The sequence below is a fragment of the Petaurus breviceps genome, unplaced genomic scaffold (assembly GCF_028583685.1).
Source record: "Petaurus breviceps papuanus isolate PSGF00001 unplaced genomic scaffold, PetGlider_PUasm1.0 90740, whole genome shotgun sequence".
In the NCBI taxonomy this organism is placed as follows: domain Eukaryota; kingdom Metazoa; phylum Chordata; class Mammalia; order Diprotodontia; family Petauridae; genus Petaurus; species Petaurus breviceps.
Genome location: NW_027187330.1, coordinates 5759945 through 5784261, shown reverse-complemented (window position 1 = coordinate 5784261; position 24317 = coordinate 5759945). Strand labels below are relative to the sequence as shown.

Genomic DNA, 24317 nt, shown 5'->3' with positions numbered 1-24317 from the left:
AATTGTTCTTTCAGTCCTACTCATTTAGCTCTGTATTAGATCATAGGGGTCTTCCAAGCTTCCTCTGAAATTGTTCATTTCATCATTTCCTATGGCATAATAATATTCCATTACAAATTTACATAGCAGAATTCATTTTGTCATTCCTTAATAGGACAGTTCTTTAATTTTCCATTTTTGTCCTTTCTTTGATCACTTTAGCTTGGGTCAAAGGGTGTATACTTTTTATGTACTTTGTGTAACTTTTTGCCACCCTGTAATTTTTTTTTGTTACATTTGAGTTCCAAGCTCTTTTCCTCCCTCCCTCCCAACTTTTCACTAAAGGAGGCCAATATTTGACTCAGACATATATGTGAAACTATACAATACATAGTTACATATATCAGTTCTCTGTCCTTTCCAATCCACTCTGGCCACTATCAAAAGATTTTTTTTAATTCCATGTATTTATCTCTCCCTCTCTCTGGTCCCCATTAAATAATTTTTTAAAATAGGAAAAATAAAATTCATATAACAAATATGTGTAAACCATCAAAACAAAATCCTGCATTTACCATGTTAAAAAATACAGGTCTCATTCTGCATTTTAAGTCCATCAACAGGAGGTGTGTAGACTCATAGTTTACCATTCACAAGATACATCTTCCAAAAATATGACTTACTACATGTCACTCCTAGCTCTTTCTGCCTTCCCTAAATACTACCTTCAAAAAGATTTTTAAACCTTCCAGAGAATACCAGGAGACCATATTTACAGTCTCAGCTTCGACACTTATCTTGGATAAGTCACTATGTTTCTCTGAGCCCTAGATTGAGTTTCTTCATCTGTTTAAGAGAATGTTGAACTAGATATTATCTAAGCTTCCTTCCTGCTCTAATAGTCTAGGATTCGGATTCCCTTGCTTCTGAGTACCTAAGTCCAGAGCTACAAAATACTGTCTCCTCATTATTAAGGGACTCTATACAGAGCATTAAGAGGACAAAAAAGTTACAGAACCTTAGATTGTTTGCAATGGAGGAGCAGAAGGATGAGCTCATGCTACTCTAATGTGCTGTTATGGGCCTCTCTTCTCCTTGATGACAAAGGGAGGCATTTCACAGAAATGCTGACATCAAGACATCAAGGTACCTGTTTCTACATGCCTACCCACACCCCATTGCAGACATAACTGTCAGATTGCAACTCTGAGACTTCTTCCAGGGACATGCTCAAATACCAACTAACAGCTACACAGACCCTGCCACCATATTCTAGAACTTTGGCCCTCCTCCTTGCAATTTTCTCCCCAGTATAGGCAATATTCCCCAAAGGTACCAGAATACTCCAATGTTTGATCAGCCAATCAGTGGTTCACCAGGCCTCCCTAGACTCCTTCAGATTGGGGATGGTAGGTCTGAAAAAAGCGAACATTCCACTGGATGATACTGGACATCTGACCATGGGGAGCTCACTGCCTTATGAGGCAATCTGTTCCATGAAGACAAAAGTAGTATAGAGGAAGGCACTAAGTCTAGGATCAGGAGAGACACATTTCGATACCATCTCTGCTACTTACTATCTGTATGATGAAGACCAAGTTATTTAATCTCTGGGGGCCTCAATTTCTTCACTTCTAAAATGAAGTTGTACCAGATGACGTCTTAGACTTCTTCCAGCTTTACATCTATGGTCATGTATGATTTCTAAAGTGCCCTTGAGTTTTAAATCCTCTTTTAGGGGACGGCTCTATTTGGTAAGAAGTTTTTCCTTATATGGACCCCAAATCTACTCCTCTATATTTCTAAATGCAGACACTAGGACTCTTCTCTAAAGCCAAGCAGAACAATTCCTTCCAGTTCTCAAATTCTATGGTTCTATGCCCAATTATCCATTTCTTTGGGGACAATGAGCCTTGGATCTATCCTAATTTGTTTGTTCACAAACAAATTTGCAGTTCGCATCTCTTTCCTCCTAAGTGGAGGTGGCTCTGCTTCTAGGCCAGAGGAAATTCACATCTCTAGGTTCCCTATTTTCCCCACCTTCACTAGGCAGCCTACCTCTGCTACCCTGGTGTAGGGGAACAAGGCCTCTTTATATTTTATGCTAGCATATGCCCACTGGTAACATAAACCTCTAGGATCTGAAAATTTAGGAAGGGACCTTGGAGATCACCAACAAGCCATTTTACAGGTGAAGAAACGGGGGCCCCAGGTCACACAGAAAGTGGCAAAGCTGGGATTGAAGCATAGGTCCTCTGACTCTGAATTGAGTGCTCTTTTTTTTTTTCACTATACCATGCTTCTGATCTATATAGCATCACAATAGTCCTCCTCTAGGTACCCAGGAGAATAAACAGGCCAGGGAGATAAATCTAATCTTTGGGGTTTTTGTCCCTGCTTCAGTTACAGGCCTCATTTGAGTTTCCCATTGGGTAGAAAGGTTCAGCGCAAATTCAGGTTTGGAGTTAACTTGGTAGGGTGCCAACCAAAGTCACATTCCACAAGCCATTATGCCCTAAGAACTCCTTGCTTCCTCTTCCTTGTTCTTAAGGATATTTATTATCCTTTAGCTGGGCAAGGTGTGTAGAATTAAGGTTGACTTGGTATTGGATGGTGGAGACAGGATTGGGCAAGTGGGGCTGACATATAAATGGGGATAGGATGGTACCTTGCTGATACAAGCCCAAAGATTGCAACTTCTGCTACATTATGTTGTAGCATAACTGGAGATTTTTGTCACCAGTTTCCAGTTTTCAAAAGTAAATCAAAGATGTGATTTCAGTTCTTGAACTGAATAACAGAAGGACACATAATGAGAGTAAATGCTCAGTTACTATCTGGAAATATACCTCCCCCATACCAGTGAGATCACAATTTCCTTTTGCTGTACAACATAACATGCTTTTGTAAAACAACTCATTTGACTTCCATACAATGGTGAGGAACCTTTATTTATTTTAATAGCCAATAATCCTAAGGGGAGTGGGGATTCCATTGAGGGACACACACAAATAAAAAGTAGCTTAGTTTAGGGCAAGGGTTTTTTTTTGAGTGATATATGCAACCTTCAATCCATATACTTTAAATTTTTTTACAAAATAAAATTATATTCAAGGATTTTTTAAAAAAATTTTCAATTTCATGTTATGTCTAGTTAAGGGACAGACAAGGAAGAAGAGAACAGAAGAAGAGGAAGGAAAGGAAAAAGAATTTGGGGGAGAGGAGGAAGGGAGGAAGAAAGGCAGAAAGAAGTTGGAAGGAAGGAGAGTAAAGGGGAAGAGATAAAAGAAAAAGCAATTAAGACATATACAGAGAAAGAAAAAAGTTAGAAAAGAGGCTCAGTAGTTTCTGAATGGGAGACAAAGTAATAGGGGGAAGAACACTCAGTTGGAGTCAAAGGACCTGAGTTCATAACCTTTGACTCTTACTACCTGCTGGCCAACTAATCCAACCAACTTGTTTACTCAAAACTCATCCTTCTTCACCTTCCTGCAAGATTTAGCTCTGTTGACCTCCCCTTCCTCCTGGATACTCCCTCTTTTTCTGGGTTGTTGTCATTCTTCTATTCTTTAATTCTGCTCCTACAGAATTAATTCATACATTCTACATGTATGAATGTTGTTTTCAGTTAACTTTGCTAGAATCATCTTCTCTGTCATGTACTCTAACTGTGGGTGTAACCACCAGCTCTGTCTTGGATCCTCTTCTATCCTTTCTCTACTCTTGCACTTAATTTACTTATCTTTTGAATTTAACTATTGTATCTAGGCAGATGACTCCCAGAGATCTGTATACAGAGACAGATTCATATCCATATTCATATGTTTTTATCTCTATCTATCTAGTCCTACTCTTTACTGAGCTCCAGCCCCAAATCAACTACCTACTGGACATTCAAATTGAATGTCTTATAGGCTTCTCAAACTCAACATGCTTATAACAGAACTCATTATCTTTTCTCCTAAACCCACTCCTCTTGTGAACTCTCCTATTGCTGTCAAGGTTGTAAGCATTCTAACAGTCATCTAGACTCACAACCTCAGTATCATCCTAAACTCCTTACTCTCCTTCATATCATAGATCTCATCAAGTTACCAAATCTTAGCATTTCTTGTTTTAATAATATTTTCTTTTCCCCCATTACATATAAAAACAATTTTAACATTCTTTTTTTTTTAAGTTTGAGTTCCAAATTCTCTCCCTCCCTCATCTCTCCCTTCCCAAACACAGTAAGCAATTTGATATAGGTTATACATGTGCAATCATGAAATGCATATTTTCATGTTAGTCATGTTGTAAAAGAAAACAGACCAAAGGGGGAAAAACATGAAAAAATAAAGAAATTGAAAAACAATATGTTTATCTGCATTCATACTCCATCAGTTTTTTTCTCTAGAGGCTGATAACATGTTTTTCATCATAAGTCCTTTGTAATTTTCTTGGATCATTGTATTGCTGAGAATAGTTAAGTCATTCACAGTTGATCATTGCATAATATTGCTGTTACTATGTACAATACAATGTTCTCCTGGTTCTGCTCACTTCACTTTGTATCAAGTCATGTAAGTCTTTCCAGGTTTTTCTGAAATCAGCCTGCTTGTTATTTCTTATAGAATTCCATTACAATTATATACCACAACTTGTTCTGTCATTTCTCAATTGATGGACATCCCCTGAATTTCTTTCTTTTTTTTTTAAAAAGCATTTTAAAGTATTTTGTTTTTCCCAATTACATGTAAAAACAAATTTAGCCTTCATTTAAATTTTTTTGAGTTCCAAATTTTCTCCTTCCCTCCTTTATTTCCCCCCAAAACAGTAAGCAATTTCACATAGGTTACATATTTGCAATCATGTAAAACATATTTCCATATTAGTCATGTTGTGAAAGAAGACACAGACCAAAAGAAAAAAAACACTACAAAAAATAAAGAAATTGAAAAATCATACTTTGATTTGTGTTCAGATTCCTTCATCTTCTACCTAAGGCACTTCCAACCCCAGATTGTGCCATCCCCAGCAATATTACTATGTATCTGCTTTGTATGGATCTATTATGTATATGTTAGCTTCCCCCATTGGACTATAACCTTCTTGAGGTCAGAGACTTTTACTTTTCATCTTTATATCTCCAGCACTTAACAGTTTCTAGCATATAATAAGAACTTAAAAATACTTGTTTATTGATTGATTAAGCACCTGAGATCCAAGGAGGTTGTGCCTTGTCTAATCACCTCTTGCTAGAAGGATCATGGAAGCAAAGTAGTCTTGGTGGCCTAGGTCATGAAAGAGGAGGAGGATTTCCATAGGATGTAGAGGGAAAAGCCCCTTCAGTGCAAGGGACAGAGCATTTGAAAGTACCCAGTGTGAGAGAAGACACATTAAGGAGCAGTGAATAGCCCAATGTGTCTAGAATGCATAGGGTATAAAAAGAGAGGAAAATGAAAACAATGTCTGGTGAGAACTAAACTGTGAAGGGTCTTGAGGGCTCACCTAAGTCTATGTTTTGTATATAAGGCAATGGTGTACCATTGGAGGTTTATGAGTAGGGAAATGACATGATTAGATTTGTACACGAGGAAGATGACTTTGACATCACTCTATGAAGGATAGATTGGAAGAAGGAGAGATTAGAGGCAGGAAGATAAGTTATGAAGCTATTACAATAGTCCAACTAGGAAGTAATTAGGTCTTTCAATAAACTGATACAGTGGAAACAGAAAGGAGAGGATAGATTTGAGAAATATTTCTCAGGTAGTAAAAAAAGGAACTGATAACCAAATGGGTGTAGGAAGAAAGGCAAGATGTACCAATGACTCCTTCATGCCTGGATGAATAGAAGAATAGTGGAGTCAGGAATAGAAACAGGGAAATTAGGATGAGGTAAAATTTGAAGGAAAGAAAATGAGCTTTCATCTTAGACTTGGGGAATTTAAGGTATTAATACAATATATAGGTGAGATGTCCAGCATTTAATTAGAAACATGGGACTGAAGTTCAGAAGAGAGTTCAGGGCTGTAGATATAGTCATTCATGGATATAGACAGTCAGGAAATCATTCACATAGTGGAGATAAATGAAGTCATAATAGTATACAAAATTTAAAAAAAAAACAGTATAGAGGAAGTAAAGAAGAGGGTCGGGAACATTCAACCTTTAGGATTGTTCATACTTAATGGATGAGAGAAGGAAAGGGAACTAACCACAGAGTCCAATAAGGAGCAGTCATTGAGGTTGGAGAAGAATCAGAAAAAGGATATGTCAAGGAAGCCAAGTAGGTAGAGCATCCAGAAAAGTCTGTGGTTGACACATTGTAATAGTAATGGAATTTAAAGATCCCGCTGTATTGGCTTGCTTTTCGGATTGATTGTGTTAAAACCTAGAGCTTGTGAATCCCACTTGTGGGATGGACTTGTTGATGTGAAAAGAGAGTGCTGAACTGGGAGGAGCTGATGACGTAAATTTAGAGAGACATAAGCAAAGAGAGAGGCAGAAGAACTTTCTGGAAGCAGCATCTTGGAGGCATAGAGAGACAGAGAGGATTGTTGAGGGCCAGTTTGAATTGCCCAGGACTTTTGAGAGCTGCCACCCAGAACTGCCAAGGACTGAGGAGACACTGCTGTTATGCTGGTACTTTGTCTGTCTGTTTTGATGTTATTTTGCCAGATTTGTCCACTGGTGAAAGACAGTGTTGTTGTTACAGAGGTCTTGGAACCTTGCTTTTGGTTTAGAAGCCCTGAAGAAGGATTTTCTTGTTGTATGTTTACAGAAATCCTGGAAGAGGGTTTTGCTAATGTTTTGAGGGGTCCTAGGACTGTTCTGCAGACAGAATGAATTAATGAAGACCCTGGCAATGTATCTTGTGGCCTTGCTAAGCTTTGTCTCCCCAGGAACAAAGATTGCTGAGAACTTGCCTTGGGTCAAGATGAAGAAAAGACCTCTCTTTGGGTATTAAATGCTGTGCTTAAGCTTGTTGTAACTCTGGGGTAGATTCAGTTGTGATCCAAGGGTGGGGAACTTTTGACTTTTTTGTGCTCTGTGATTGAACAAATGAATGTACTTTACTTATGATTGGAAACTAATCTCCATTTGAGAAGAGGGGCTTTGTGGTTGACTGTACAGCCTAGGGGTGGAGAAGTATTTAGAAGAGGGACTTTGTGATTGATTAAATGAATGTAATGTCCAAGGGTGGGGTAGTACTTGAGTGAATTACACTTGGTAAATTACACTTGGTAAATTTTGAATTATGCTATATTTTGATTCTCTCTGTTCTTAATTTGTCACTGAATAAAATGGAGAGACCTATGCTGGTATTTTGAACCTTGGGAAGTTGCCTTTGCTTGGCATCACACAAGTGAGGTTGAGAAAAATCAGAAAAAGTATATGTCAAGGAAGCCAAGTGGGAAGAGCTTTCAGAAAAGTCTCTGATAGACAACATCAGCTTCTGAAGAAAGGTGATAGAAAATGGGGGCTAAGAACTCTTTAGTCATTAGACTAATTAGGAAGTCATGGGTGATCTTGGAGAAAGAAGATTTAGTGAGGGCAGAAGTCAGTTTTCAGGGGATTGAAGAGTAAGAAAGTAGAGGAAGTAAGTATATAGTACTCTTTCCAGAAATTAAGTCATGAAGATTGCAGGGAAAGAGAGAGACAGTAAGATTGCTTGATACCGTAGTGGAGTGAAGGGGAAGTGTTCTTTTTTAGGATGAGGGACACTTGAGTATGTTTGTAGGCAGAGGAGAAGAAGGAAATAGAGTAAGATATATTTAAGATGAAGGGCAAAGGAGATAGTGTATGGAATGAGGTATTAAAAGAGACAGAATAGGATCAAAGTCATGGGTAGAAAGGTTAGTTTTGTTGAGGAGAACCATTTCATTGTTTGAGACTGTAAAGAGGGAGGAATTGAGAACATATAGCCTTTGAGTTAGAGAGAAGACCTATGGTAGCTCATGTCAGATCAGCTCATTTTTCTAATTTTCAGTTCTCTTGATGTCATCTAAAGAGGGAGAAGGATGGAGTTGGAAGATTGAGAAGAGTGTGGAGTTTTGGCTGTTGTTACCATGGGGAATATCATAGGGTCAATGATGGATAATAAAGGTTGTCATCAGCTGTATCGGTGAAAGTCCATTTGGAGTTAATGAGCATATTTTTTATGGCAGACTAAGTCAGCACAGCTTTGTGATTTGTGTTAGCAGTGCTCTCCACATCAGGGGTTAAAGTGGATACAGTGGATCAATCAATCAACAAATATTATTAAGTATCTAATATGTGCCAGGCATTGTGCTAAGTGCCGGGAATACAAAGATGAAATAGTCCCTACTTTCAAGGAATTTACATTCTATCAGAGGGGAGAAAACATGTATCCAAATGAATATATACAAAATAAGCATACACAAAAGAAATACAAAGTGATTTGGGGATGGTGACAGTTAATCAAAGTAGGAGACTAGCAAGGCAGGAAGAGTATAAAGGGTGGTTTTGGGGGACATTCAAGACTGGCAGAAAGTACAGTTTTAAAATAGTTAGCCATTGTTTCAAGATTGTGAAGGGAACTGAAGCCAGAAAGGGATTGTGAACTGAGAACAGAGAGTGGTGGAGCTATTAGAGATCCCAAAGAAGGTGAATAACAGGCTGTGTAAGAATGAGGGAACAAGTTCCTGGTATATATGGATGGTAAGGTGATACTTACATGTAGGACAGCAAAAATAAGCCCTGAAGAGCAGCATGGTGGAATATGAAAGCCAAACTTTGCAGATGCCACAATTTCACTGAGAACTGTCTTCTCTGCGGTGGGAATAGGAGTAGGAAGGAGCAGAGGAAACAAGGTACAAGTAAGAGAGAGAAGGTAGGCCCTTATTGATGAGGGACGGAATCCCAATAGGTTCAGCAGGAACCCTGATCTTATCCAAGACCAGGAAACCTGCAATGGCATCTGGAAAGAATTCAGCTCAGCCTGGCTTGGAGTAGAGTTGAGAAAGTTTATTTTTACGCCTTTACAGTGGGCAAGAGTCCTTAGGGGACCTGCGAGTGAGAGGGGTACATGCTCTTACTTTTAAAGGGTAGGGCTGCGATTGTCAGGGCTGACCTAATGGATGTAAGGGACCTCAGTGCATAGATAAAAGTTAGGGCTGACCTAGAGGAACTTGTGACTTTAGTGCATAGATAGTTTAGATGAGATTTGGGCCAGGCCTGGGGAGACATGAGGCAAGGACAAAGGAGTGTTTGGGCCCAGGCCGGAGGAGACCTGAAGAGATTAAGTAAGAACAAAGGAGTCACAAGGTGTTGCCTAGGCCTAGTGCGGATAGGGGGAAGGGGCAGAGCCCAGGTTGGGAAAGGTATTTCACAGGTTACAATTTTACAATACAAATTGCAGTTACAACTGCACAGACTGGTTTTACAAATTGGTTTCACAAATTGACCTAGACCCCAGGTACCCCATCATTATCCTCAAAAGATGAAGTCCCATGTTCTCCTGTCCCATGGCTCAGAGGTTGGGCTCCCAGCACGTCTTCTTGGCCTCTGCCGTCAATCACCTTGCTCTCTGCCCATGTTCAGGTGCTATCCAAACTCCCTGTGCCACCACTCCAGAAAACCCTGGCCATGTACCTCCAGTGTATGAAACACCTGGTGCCCGAGGAGCAGTACAAGAAGACCAAGGTGATTGTGGAGCAGTTCGGTGCCCCAGGAGGCCTCGGGGAAGTCTTACAGCAGAAACTCCTGGAGAGAAGGGAAAATACAACAAATTGGGTAAGTAGCCAAACCACAACATAAGGCCTAACTAGTACAAGGGGAAAGAATGGTAGAAAGGGGGCATGAGAAGCTCATTATTTCTAATACCTCTGGTACCATAATTTGGCTTACTTTTTTAAAAGTCTGTATCCCTCTCAAAGCCATCTTTCAGTCCAGTGCTTGGCGGCACTGAACTTCACCCATCCAAAGGAATATAAGAACGTAACTTCCTTGCACATTTTCAAGGACTTCATATATTCTTCCCCAATGTTTTCCCATACATATTCTTTCATTTGCTTTTTTTTTTTGGAGGGGGAAGACAGGGCAATTGGGGTTAAGTGACTTGCCCAAGGTCACATGGCTAGTAAGTGTTAAGTATCTGAGGCCAGATGAGCTCAGGTTCTCCTGATTCCAGAACCGGTGCTCTATTCACTGAGCCACCTAGCCATCCTCTCTCATTTGCTTTTTAACAACAAATGTTATTAAATAGAATTTTAATACTAGTACAAGACCAGTGTTGATAAGTGTAGACAAGTATACATAACTGGCTAAAAAACTGGCCTAGAGTCTGGAAGACCTGGGTCCAACTCCTGTTTCTTATACCAACTGACTATGTGACCCTGGGCAAGCAACTTAAACTCTCAGTGCCCCCAGACAACTCTCTAAGAGTATAAATGACAGATCTGCTGCTCTTTTTGGTAGTGGGAGTATCATTCAAAGGAATTGCTATGCTGGGCTCTGAGAAGAAAAGAGAACTTCAAACACAGGACCTGCCCTTAAGGAGCTTGCCACAGCATGACAGGCAGAGATGTTACTATTTTTCCATGAAAGCTGACTTTATAAAGTGAAAAATGAAGATGAGAAAGGTTTAGTTACTTGCTATAGAGCACTCAGTGAGTTAATAGAATAGTTGGATCTAGAACCATACCCAGTCATCTGAATGTGAATAGTCAACAATTCAACTAACATTTTTGCAGGTCCTATACTGTGTTCAGAGCATTTTGCTAAATTATGGGAAAGCTATGAACTTTAGCCTGTTCTCACAGGACTTACAGCCTAGTAGGAGATGAACACACACACATATACACACATACACTCACAGATATAATACACAAAACAAAATTCTGTGTGAGATCAGAGAGGTAAAGGTCATTGAGGTTAAGGAGATCAAGGAAGGCTTTACAGATCTTGAAGGAAATGTCCTTCCCTGTACCTACCCATCCTTTAAATTCTAACTCATTTGGATTGGTTGAGATTTAAAAGATGGGTAGGTGGAGGGATGGGCATTTTTGGTTCAAGGAATGGCAGCATGAAAACAGAAGTATGAACAAGGGGTAGAAGTTGCAAAGAAATAAATTTAAGCTTAATGTCAGGAAAACTGTCCTAATAATTAGAACCTGTTCAAAAATTGACTGGGTTGCTGCAGAGTTAGAGAATGAGTCCCCATCATAAGAAATCTTCAAGCAGAAGTGAGAAGACCACTGGGAAAACTATTTAACTCAGTCTCAGTTTTCTCATCTGTCAAAAGAAGGAGTTGGACTTGTTGGTCTCTAAGGTGTCTTCTAATCCTAAATCTAGAATTTCATGATCTTTTGTTACGGGGGGGGGGAATGGGAATGGATTCCATTCAGATATGGGTAGATAGCTGTAAAGGTTCTTTTTTACTCCAAATTTTATTTTGTGAATCATGGATCATAAATGGGGGACAGCAAGCAGCACAGCTCAACTGAAGTTTAGAGTACCCTAGAGGAGAATAGTAAAAGAGAGAGGGCGGTGCCAGATTTTGAAGGACTTTGAATGCCAAGCTAAGAAGTTTGGCCTTTACACTTATCATGGACTATGTTTACATTTGGCTTAGCCCACCAGGTCAGTTAGTCAGTCAACAAGCATTTATTAAATATTTATTATGTGCCAGGAACTATTCAAGGTTTTTTTCCTAAAAAAAATACAACCAGTATTCATAAACCATAAAATCCACCCACATTAGTGGAGTGTCTCATCTGGGCTCTCTGGAGCTTTGGGAGAGAACCTTGTATTCTACAGGGGTCAAGTTTGAACAACAGCTTCCACATAAAAGAGATTGCTTGAGCCATACTCAGCTTACAGACTTATCCCACTATATCAAGTTTATACCATTCAGATGTTGCCGGCTCCGTGGGTTTTTCCTTCCCTGGGACAATAATGGAACAGGCCACACAATGTTACAGTAAGGATGCTGCCTAATTCCCTTCAGTTTTGTGCATCTGTGTTGTAGGAAGGAAGAATCTCTTTAAAATGGGAGATCAAAGACTGCGCTCTTCTTCTTTTTTGTCCCTGCTGAGTGGGTAGCTTTGAGGATGCCATTCCTATAATAACATCCATTAGAATGTTAAATTCCAAAGATGGTGGAGTAAGCAGTAAATTGCTGAAACTCTCTCATATTCACCTCACAAAAAAACATAAAATAGCATCCCAAAACAAATCCTGGAGAGAAGAACCAGCAAAAAGACAAGGGTGAAGCAATCTTTTAGCCCAAGAAATTTGGAAGATCTGCAAGAAAAGGTCTGTCTCACTTGGGTAAAAGGGAGTTCAGTCCAGGACAAGAAACATCCCAGCAAGCCCCACCTCAGCAAACCAGCAGGAGATCCTGAGCTCCAGTGTGGTGGAACAGGCAAACACCAATACCAGGACCCTCCATGTGCTTCAGTATAACCAGGGGAACTGGAAGCCTCCAGTTCCAAGAATCACCACATGCCTCAGTGTAGCCCTGGGAAAATAAGCAGTCACCAACTGCCAGACCACCATATGCTTCAATGTAACCCCTGGGGAAATGTAGAAACACCCCACCAGCATCAGCACACACCATACACTAGCATTAGGACCTCAGCTCAGCACCAGGTAAGCTGCCAGACCCCTATGGCCTCTAGCAGCACCAGCCACCCCCCACCCCAACCCCCTCAGCATAGCACGAGACTCGAGGGTCCTCTGTGGGCCTTGGGGCAACATCAGTGCAGCACCAGGTAAATAACTAGGGCCTGCAGCCCCTGGCACAAGAAGCCTGAGACAGTACCCTTTCACCCTGGGAGCAGAGCTCAAATTTAAAAGAAAGGAAAAAGGCTAAAAATGATGAGCAAAAAAGAATCTGACCATAGAAAGTTATTGTGGTGACAGAGAAGACCAAGATACAAACTCAAAAGAGGACAGCAATGTCAAAATACCTTTGGGCAAAACCTCAAAGAAAAATTGGAAATGGTTTCAAACCCAGAAAGAACTCATGGAAGAGCTTAACAAGGAGCTTGAAAATCACATAAGAGAAGTAGACGAGAATTTGGGAAAAGAAATGAGAGTGGTGCAAAAGAATTGGCCAAATGGAAGAAGTACAAAAACTAAATAAAAAAACTCTTTAAAAGTTAGAATTAGGCAAGTGGAAGCTAATGACTCTATAAGACATAAAGAATCAATCAAACAAATTCAAAAGAATGAAAAAATAGAAGAAAATGTTAAATATCTCATGGGATAAACAACTGAGCTGGGAAACAGATTCAGGAGAGACAGTATTAGAGTAATTGAACTGTCTGAAAGCCATAATCAAAAGGAGAACTTGGACAGCATCTTTCAAGAAATTATCAAGAAAAATTGTCCTGATATACTGGAACCAGAGGGCAAAATAGGCATCAAAAGAATCCACTGATCACCTCATGAAAGAGATCACAAAGTAAAAACTCCAAGGAACATTATAGTCAAATTACAGAACTCGCAGGTCAAGGAAAAAATACTACAAGCGGCCAGAAAGAAACAATTCAAGTATTGGGGAGCCATGATCAGGATTACACAGGACTTAGATACTGCAACATTAAAGGATCACACATCATGGAACATAATATTCTGGAAGGCAAAGAAGCTAGTACTACAACCAAAAATCATCTACCTAGCAAAATTACTAGAACCATTCTGGAGAGCAATTTGGGACTATGCACAAAGGGCAACCAAATTGGGCATACCCTTTGATCCAGCAATACCTCTACTAAGTCTGTATCCCAAAGAGATCACAAAAAAGGGAAAAGGACTGTAATAACAGCCTTTTTTGCGGTAGCAATATATTGGAAATTGAGGTGACACCCATCGATTAGGGAATGGCTGAACAAGCTACGGTATATGAATGTAATGGAATACTACTGTGCAATAAGAAATGATGAACAGGCAGATTTCAGAAAAACCTGGAAAGACTTGTACAAACTGATGCAAAATGAATTGAGCAGAACCAGGAAAACATTGTACACTGTTATCAGCCACATAATATGATGATCAACCGTGAATGACTAGCCTCTTCTTGGCCACACAATGATCTAAGACAAGTACAAAGGACTCATGAAGGAAAATGCTTTCCACATCCAGATAAAGAACTGATGGACTCTGAATACAGATCAAAGCATACTTTTTTTTTACTTACTTTATTCTTTTTTATGTTTTTTTTCTTTTGATGTTTCTTCTTTCACAACTGGAACTAATATGAAACACATTTTATATGAAAGCACATGTATAACCTTTGTCAAATTGCCTACTATTTTAGGAAGAGGAGAAAAATTTGGAACTAAAAATCTTGTAAAAATGAATACTAAAAAATTGCCTTGACATTTAATTGGGGAAAAGTACTGCTAAAAAGAAAAATAAATAAAAGAATGTTAAGCTCCTTGAGTGCAGGCAATGTTTGTTTTCATCTTTCCCAACAACTAGCACACTGTAAGCACTTAATAAATATTTGTTTAATTGAACGTTGGCTTCAGTGGGCCTTAAGCACAGTAGCAAAAACTCTCCTCATGAAGATGAGGAAATGATGCTGAAGATACCACACTTTTGTATCACACTTGTATTTTTCAAATAACCTTCCCAAATATCATTTCATTCAACCTTCATAACCATCCTGTGAATTAATCAAAACAAATATGATTCTCACCAATTTAAAAATAAGGAAACAAACTCTGAGAGGTTCCATGATTCATCCCAGGTCAGATAGCTTATGACAGGGGCAGGATGAGAACACAGGTTTCCTGAATCTTTGTCTGGTACTCAAAAATGAAATGAATTTAGGAGATGTGTCCAGACTGTGGGCTGACAAACACCAAGGACTATTGCCCCAATTTATCATCAGCAGAATGATTGAGGATCTGAGCCCAGACAAAGAAAGATAATTCATCTGTGTTCATCAAAGCCAAGAATAGAGTCTCAGTTCACACCATTGCTTCTTCACCTGGCTGAGTTACAGTGTGTGCCCCCCTTTTTTTCCTGTAGGTCTTTGAGTACTGGCTGGATGACATGTATCTAAACAACCGTTTGGCTCTTCCAGTCAACTCCAGTCCAGCTGTGATCTTTGCTCGACAGAATTTCCAGGATGTGAATGATCAGTTAAGGTAAGGCTTCTTTTAAATTCTAGGCTAAGTGTTATACAAAGTCCTTTGCCTCTCCACCCCCACATACTCTTTTATAATTATTTGCTTAACACAGTGCACTGGGGAAAGGAAAAAGTATCCCTCTCTGACTCCTTCTGGAGTAGGGCCCAAATGATATTAAAATGTAATTTGGAAATATTTAACAAAATAAATAAAAATAAAGTAAAAGATAATAACACATTTTAAAATGGTTAATATGTAGCTCAAAGGAATCCTCACATAGGGATTTATTGTTGAGTTGTTTCAGTCATGTCCGACTTTTCGTCACCCCATTTGGGCTTTTCTTGAAAGAGATAGAGGAGTGGTTTGCCATTTAGTGCCCAAAATTTTTTGACACTACTGCTATAAGGGATATTTGGGAAGTGTTTCCTCTGGGAGTAAAACATAAGGAGATAGTCATCTAGGGTTGTTGTGACTAGAATGACCTGGAAATAGGAACTTGAGAGTCTCACTCACTAAGAACCATTCCTTTGGGGAGGCTCATTTCTGGATCGAGATTTCAAAGCTGGGGAAAGGCATTTGTGCCTAAGTTGGACAAGGTTGGAAAACAGCACTACTACCCTCCCCCCACAATTCCTCCATCATGCTTTAAAATTTACTCCCACTGTGTTTTACTGTTCACTGGAGATTTTCAGATTTGACTCTTAATACATGGAATTTGATTAATCATAAAATAAATACCTATGTTCCATGAAGAATAGAATTTTCTGACATTAGGAATATGTTTGACAAAAATTTTGCTTATTGAACCCACACCTTGCGCTGAGCTCTAGCCAATTACCTGTCTTACCTATCCCTAGCCTTGGCCCTGGAACCTTGACAATCCCTAATAACAGGTCATATTCTTTCTATGAAAGAAAATTGCCAGGCTTTAGACAAAACACCATTAGGATATACTCAAAATCATCCATCACAGACTGTCCCCAAACCAAAGCATTTTAGAGGAGGGATAAAAAACATTCCTTCTTTCCCACAGAATGTCTTCCATATGCTACAATTTCAGAGCTCACTGAGCTGTAATAAAAACCTCTGTGCTAATTGCCTCTGTCTGAGGTATGATTTACAGGGAGAAGAGAAGAAGAAGAGAAGGAGAGGGAAGAGAGAAAGACTTAGGAGGAGGTTGGGGAATGGGGAGGGAGAGGGAGAGAGAGGAAGAGGAAGAGGGAGGGACAGGGAGAATTTCTCAGGCACTTCAAAAAAAGGGAAATTTCCATTCATTCCTGGGTTGAGCCTTCATTGTTGTTAATATGACTTTCCTGGGCAGGTGACTATGATGCTTTTCTTGGCTACTGCAACTTCCTTAGTAAGATCCTGTTGTAATATTGGGACACACCTAACACCTTCAACTCAATTTAACTAGAACTTATTGAAGGGCCAGCTCTATCTAGGCACTGAGCTAAGTGCTAGGAATACAAAAACAAAACAATAAACTAAAAAACAACCTGTCCTGAAGACTGGGAGCTTACATTCTACCTTGGATAGTAATTGTATCAAAGGAAATTTGGGGTCTAGAGCCTAAAGTTAGAAACTAAAGTGGGAAAATAAACTTGTATTAAATTATGTGTGTGCATGTTCTCTCCTCTATTAGAACGTGAGCTCCTTGAGTTCAGGGACTATTTCATTTTTGTCTTTCCGCCTTGCTTGGCACGTGGTATTTAAATGCTAAATGGTTTGTCAGTCAAATAGGAATAAGAGAGATAAAGGACAGATATAATTGAATAGGGAAAAGATGTTTCTTTTGATCTATGTGAAAGTCTCCTTAAAATATTTGCAAGAGATGCCCTTCAGTAAAATCTGTGACAGAAATTGTCTAACAGTCCATTGCTAGATACTCCTGCCCATCATAACCATCAATGATGCACAGATATGATAAAAACCAGTTTATTGTACTCAGAGCTCACTGTATATATAAACTCCCTGTATATAAAAATCAGTGAGCCCTGAGCAGCAGTTTCAACTACCATATATAGATTTTAGTTACATAGGCAGGAGGAGCTACCTTGGAATGTCACAGAAAGCAGAAGGAAAAGATCTGTACCAGGCAAAACAGGATACTAGCAGGTAATCACTGGTGTCAGAAATCTCAAGCTATACATTTGCAACAGAACAAGAAATAACTAGATAATAGCAGGGCTATATTTGATGTCTCACCTTGATTTTGCAGACTCTACTTAGTGACCTGATCTGCTCATCTTAAGTAAGTGGCAGTAAGATTAAGCCAGAAATGCTCTAACCACAGAGCTTCCCAGAACGGTTAGCTAAGCAAAGAAGTAAGAGATCTTCAGGAAGCTTTCTCCAGAAAAAAATAATTCACGCACCTGGAAAATGTCTTAAATTATGGGGCTTCCACTGACAAGGGCTTTAGTAAATTAATCAATCAAGTATTTATTAAGTACCTATTGTGTGCCTAACACTTTGAAAGGTACTTAAAGGGAATGTTATCAGCCATGTAGCACCTGGACACCCCACCTTCCCATGGGATTCAGAAAAGCTTCTCCAAGTTTAAGGTACTACATGGGTCTGAATCTATTAAAATTATTAAATTTATTTTTAATTTAATTAAAACCTACTAAAATAAAAATTTATTTTAAAAAAAAAAAGCTTATAAGCTTCCATGGATATGTTTACTTTTATTAGTCATCCAGAGATCACATAGTTCAAATAAAAGGCATTCAATCAAATGTTAATAGAACTCTTCTCCACATAGACCTGAGTCACATTCTTCCACAAATACATATAGGGTCACTGGGAAGAATGCATGCCTCTAGGGAACACACACAGATGATCATGCACTTGGGGAGCACTTGAGGCCATGGAATACATAAAAGAAGCATTATGGAGGGGAGCATGTTGCCAGGACACACGTGTCGAAGGGTAAAGAACACGTGTGGACACCCATTTCTCTCAGGGAAGAATTGGTGATGTCTTCTGCTAATGTCATCATGACACTGCTCCCGCAGGGCCTGCTCCCCTGCTCCCATGGAATGTGCTCTACGTAGTCTGCTAGACATTTCTTCACTGGGCATATGGTTGTGAAGCTTATGGGTTTCTGCTGGACAACTCAGCTAATATGCTGACTTTTTCCCATTTTGTCTGCAGCTCCCTTTGTAGCTTAAAGTCTAGAGGCTTAAGCTTCAGTCCCTTCAATTATGAAAAAGGCAGGCTCTCATACCTCCCTCATTATGCCAGGGTAAAGCATCATTTGGTTTTTTTCTCAGTAGGGATAGAAGCAATTTCTCTTTGCCAGGTCTATCTAATAGCACCAAAAAGTATCTTTCAATTTCTGTCCACTCCTGATTGCCAGTCAGCACCCCTTCAAAAAATCATATTTAGGGGATGTCTTTCAATAAATTGCCAAAGGCTACCTAAATCTTGTCAACCTTTCAGAGTTTGTTCTAAGAAAGTGATAAATGATTTAGGTCGTGTCCACATTTTTATTTCTCTCACAAGCTGACAACATTTATTACATGGGAGTTACAGTCCTGAACTGGGCCCCCCCAAAGGGGGCCAGTCCAGACATGGCTTCATTTGGGAACTGAGGTGTCCAGTTTATATACCTTTCCAACAGGGGTTGATATCATCCAGTCATCACTCTACCCCCTGACAGAGGAAATACTTGTTTTATCAGATCACCCTTCAACCAGACCTCTTTCAGCCTTGGACTATCTAGGCAGAAGCGCATTTATCTCTACCCAAGTCAAAGCAGAATAAATTCAATTCAGGCTTGGGTGGAGTTTGGCCAGGATAAGAAGATTCAATGCAATCTCATTATCAGTAAAGTCCTTCTAAAAGGAAAGACTGAATTTGTAAAGGGGAGGGAACTAGGGGGAAACTCTGAGTCTCCAAGATATTGATTACTGAGATTTAAAGTCATTTTTCACAATCTGAAGCCCTAAAATTTTTCTCAACTCATGAAGATCTTTCAAGTCTCCCATGTAGAAAGGAAGGAAGGGAAAAAAACAAAACGGTCAGGTGGAGGTAGGTAAAGCCACCTTGATGCTTTGTGTTCCAAATTCTGCGACATGTATATTTTGCCAATAACAAGACTCCCATGCTTTCTATTACTCTATAAATCTAACACGAGGTATCTGCCTCAAAAAGCCTACATTCTAGTTAAAGAGGCCAGGCACAGAGGTATGGACAGTTAATAAGATCAGGTAGTCTTTGCTAAGGGTCAAATGAGTGGTAGAAACTGGAAACATTTTGGTAATTCAGAGGAAGAAAAAGACCACCAAGGTATGGAATGGCCAGGGAGAGCTTCACAAGGGAGCAATTTAGCCTGGGTCTCAGGTTGAAAAGACATGGGGGTGGGGAAAGTCTAGGAAGGAAAGGCCTGAGTAAAATACACAAAAAATCTTTGGGACAAGGCATAGCATTTTGCTTTGAAAAGAGAAATGTCAGTAAAGCTAACAAAGAAAACAGCCTAAAAGAATGATGGATATAAGCAAGCAATCCCTAAAGATTTATTGCATATATATTAATGTATAATGTTTATGCATATACTGCATTCATCTTCCCTTCTCTGACAATAGAAGGTAGGTTCCTTGAGAGAAGGGACTGTTTAATTTTTGTCTTTGTACCTCTAGTCTGTTAAAAGTAAACACTTGATAACAACAACAGCTAATATTTATGCAATGTGTCCAAAAGTCAGAGTACAGCTTTAAGCTTAACAGTCACTGCACCATGAGCTTTGGGATATCCTCTAAATGGATTTAGTTTGCCAAGCACTTTATGATATAATCTTACCTGAGCATCACACTAACCCAGTTATATAGATAATATAAGTATCATATTATTCTTGTTTTCAGATAGATAATAAAAGTTTATTGAATGATTATGGGCAGGCAGAGTTAGGTGGTGCAGTGGATAGAGCACTGGGCTTAGAATCAGGAAGACTCATCTTTATGAGATTGAATCCAGCCTGAGACCCTAGCAGTGTGACCCTGAGCAAGTCATTTGATCCTGTTTACTTCAGTTTTCTCATCTGTAAAATGAGCTGGAGAAGGAACTGGCAAATCACTCTAGTATTTTGCAGAAAGAAAAAAAAAACAAATGAAAGCTGAACACAATAAAATGACTAAACAACAACGTTATGTGCAGGGCCCTGTGGTGGGCCATGGGCAAAATTAATCTGGAAGCAGGCCTTAAAAGTAGAAGATATACTTCCTCTCCACTTCACTTTGTTTGTGTTTAATTTTCCTAGGACTCTACCTTGTGGTGACTACATTTTCATAGCAGATGAATCACAGATGATTGAATGAATAAGGAAGAACCATTTATTAAGCACCACGTGCTAAGCACGGTGTTAAGTATAAGGCTTTATGCAAATACAAGCATAAAAGTAAAGACAGTCCCTGCCCTCAGTGGCCTTACATTCTAATAGGGGAAGACCATATACATAGGGGAGTGGTGATCAGAGGTGCACTTTGGGTACCAAAGTTACATGGATGGTGAGTAAAGCCATAACAGAGCTGAATGACAATTCCCTTCCAGGAATGATGGCAGAGCTGATTTGAACATGGTTCCAGAACATGGTTCATATGCAATAATGGCAAGGTTACTGGCTAGTAAAAAAAGTAACAAGATGGTCAATGTTAGAGAAATTCAAAGGAGAACTAAAATCTCCACATCATGGTGTCCAATCTGGGCAGCACACAGACAGGTATGAGCCAAGGGAGATAAGGAGCAAAGGAAGACAGGAGTAACTTGGATGTTGGCAAAGAAAGAATCAAGAAAAATCTGGCAAATAATAGAAAGTGTTTGGCAGAATGATTTTTGAATGAATCTCAGAATTGTATCACATAAGATATATTTTTTCAATATACAATCAAGCCACAGTTCATCCTCTAAGGAAAATAAAGACAATAAAAAACATTTTGACATACATTCTCCTGCATTCTATTTTTCATCTCCCTTTAAAAAATGTGGGTCAATTAGCAGATTTATTTTTTTGCTCTGTTGTTGTCTTCCCAGATTCCTAGAGGCTGGGTAATGCAAAACCAGGTCGTCATCACTTTTTTGAAAGGATTCAAAACAAAAGCCTTTTTAAAAAATGTAAAATTTAAATGTTTTGCATGCGCAGCAAGCTAAGGTTCTGTTAGCCTTCTCCAGTTTCTCATTATTATGCCCCTGGTCCTATCAGAAAGACTGTTTTGCATTCACACTGAAGTCCCTTCCAGGATCTATCCATCAGCCTCCCCTGAGTACTGAAAGAGGGATATTTGCCTAGTCCCTAGTAGTAATGAGGGGTTAGGCAGACATTAACAGACTTGTCAGACCCCACCCCTGATCTCTCCATTTCCTTTTAGTTTCCAACCATATTGCCTATTTTAATATACCCCTAGGGATGAAATAAACATTGAATTTTACAGGTAAAAAGGATTTTAGAGAATGCCTAGTCCAACATTCTACACTATGATAAGAGTCCAACCTCTTTGTTTGGACATCTCCATGCTGAAAGAATGCTGAGGTTAATGGTCTAGAATGCCTTTAACATTTTATATCTATATTTATATTGATATACCCTCATATATACACAGACCCATAAACATATATATATATATGCACATATACATACACATACACGGTGGTTCTTAATCTTTTGTGTATGTGTGTATTTTAGACCCCTTCAGCAGTCTGATATAGCCTATGGACCCCACAGAATAATTTTTCTTTTTGACAATTCATAATTGAAGGAAATGCTTAGTTTCAGTGAGAGACTAGTGAATATGTGTTATAAGGGTTTTGTTTTTTAATGGAGGAATTGGGAGGGAAATAAAATAGATCTTTTGTTAATTGAAAAAATAAACCTTTAAAGATCCAAAAATAAAGATGTAAATTTTTTCCTATCCAAGTTCATAGAGCCCTGAAATCTATCCATAAGAGTCCTTGGGAGTCTGTTAGACCCCAGGTCAAGTAGCTCTGGAATAGATAATGAATATATAATTGGAAATGCCAAGGAAGAAAACCTATTAAACTCCTCATAGTTGCTATTTTTTATTTGCATCAAGATGGAAATTCCAAGGAATAATGCCACCTCCTCAGTAATATTTCTTCCAGACAGAAAGCCTTTTGCTACCTCATAAAGGCAGTGAAGTTGCTTGGGAAGTCTGAGCTTAATCCATTCTTCTACAATTCTTTTTTAAGGTTTGCAATTGATATATCCCAGGCACAGTGTTCCTTTACATCTCAGACTTTTATAAATTATTTAAAGATAGAACTTCTCTGTCCCTGAATTGCAGCACCAGAAACATTGAGAGATTTGCTGTTTGATTTACCCTGCTAGGTGTTCATGTATCACAATAGAAAGAACATGAAGAATGAACACACTTCATTGGATCTTACCCCGAGTTTCACATTAGGTTAATTATTTAAACTTTGTTACCTGTTTGCCCGCTGTAAAATGAGGCAGGACTTAGAATAATTATTGCTTCTCTTCATCATCCCTAGCCTTCCCTTTCTTTGTGTTTTTCCAACTTTATGCAACACATGCTAAAGGAGCCACTGAGCATTTTTGAGCAGAGATGTGTTCATACCAAACCTGTGTGGAAGAAAGAATATTCTGGCAGTGGCATAAGGGAGGGATTGGCAAGAGGAGAGAATGGAGGTGGGGAGGGAGAGGGGGAAAGACCCATTAGAAGGTTTATGGCAAAAGTTCAAGTAGGTTGTACTGAAAGAATGTACTAGAGGGGTGGTAGGGGAGCAGACAGAAAGGACAGTTTGAAGAGATGTGGAGCTAGAATCAACCAAACTTGATAATTGACTGGATTTGTTGTTGTTATTGTTTGTCCTTAATTCTGAAGAGGACCATAACATCAGGAAGATGATGCCATTACGTGCAAGTAAATTGGATTTAGGTGAGGGAGGGCGGTGCAAAGTCCTCAGCCTCACTTTCTCCTCTGGAGCCGAGTCCAGTGGTAATATATAGATGAGGACAACTAGAGATGGCCCTCAAATGAATATCATAGGTGAAGGAAAAGACAGAGTCCAAAAACTCCTAAGATTAAGACTATGAGGGAAAGGTGAATGGCGGCTTCATAGACAGACATGGAGAAGTCAGAAGGAGGAAGAGGTTTAGGGAAAAAGATAATAAGCTCAATTTTTAGACCTGTTAGACTTGAGATGCTGATGAGAACTTCAGGTAGAGATTCCTGAAGGAAGTTGGAGATGTATGGATGGAGCTTGGCAGACAGATCAGGTCTAGAGATATAGATTTGGAAGTCATTTGCATAGAGGTGGCCACTGAGTGAAATTGCTAAGGAAGAGATGTTGAGTGAAAACAGAAAGCTAAGAATAGTCTCTTGAGGGATCATCTAAATGAAGAGGATGCAGAGGCCGTGAAGGAGGAAGAGAAGTGGCATTATGAAGGTAGGGTAAGGGCCAAGAGAGAGTGGGCGTTTCAGAATCATAAGGAAAAAAGGGTATCCAGAGGAAAGAAGTAGTTAGCAGTACCTAATGCTGCAGAGAGGTCCAGAAAGATGGGGATTGAAACAATAAAGACTAGTAGTTCTTTAAAGACAGGAGAAAACAGTTTGGGCAGAGTATGGGGTGGGATAAAAGTTCAGTTGGAAGAGGTTGATGAGGGTGGGTAGTGAAGAGGTGGCAGTATGAGATATAAAAGCCAGTTGAGCAGCTCAAGCTCAAAACTGGAACAAAATGAGACTCATAGTCCAACTAACAGATAACAAAAAGAGGTTTGCTAGAGTACAGCTTCCCTGTGTTGGTGTTGGCATGCTGGTGGTCTGCTAATCAAGTGTCTCAGAAGGAGCAGGAGTTCCTGATGTTCTGACCCTTCTGGACTTGGTCAGCCTTTCAAGAAAAAGACCTCAAGTAGCCTACATGGTAGAGACTGACAGACTTGCCTCCTGCAACAGCATAGATAACTTTTTCAAGAAGTTTATCTGGGAAGAGTGGGGAGGAAAGAAATTATGCCATATTTGGATGGGCTAGGTAGGATTGGGAGAAAGTTGAGCATATTTATAAATAGATGGTAAAAGGCAAGTGGTGAGGAAGTCATTGAAGAGACATGAGAAAGAGGGGATGGTTGTTGAAGTAAGGTCATGAAATGGGAAGGAAGGAATGTAATGAAGAACACAGGTAGAGGAACTAACCCTAGTGATTAGTAAAGATTCTCTCTTTTTTTTTGGAGGGCAATTGGGGTTAAGTGACTTGCCCAAGGTCACACGGCTA

At 39.4% G+C, this 24317-nt stretch overlaps 1 protein-coding gene across 1 annotated transcript in view; it reads left to right on the top strand.

Moving 5' to 3' along the window:
* The first annotated feature begins 1327 nt into the window (after positions 1 to 1327).
* Positions 1328 to 24317, top strand: part of CHAT (choline O-acetyltransferase) — a 94215-nt gene continuing 71225 nt past the window's right edge. Inside the window, exons 1-4 of the mRNA XM_069067081.1 lie at positions 1328 to 1388; positions 7351 to 7390; positions 9531 to 9720; positions 14971 to 15089. Of these exons, the coding sequence (XP_068923182.1) occupies positions 1328 to 1388; positions 7351 to 7390; positions 9531 to 9720; positions 14971 to 15089 (410 nt within the window). The remainder of the gene's footprint in view (positions 1389 to 7350; positions 7391 to 9530; positions 9721 to 14970; positions 15090 to 24317) is intronic.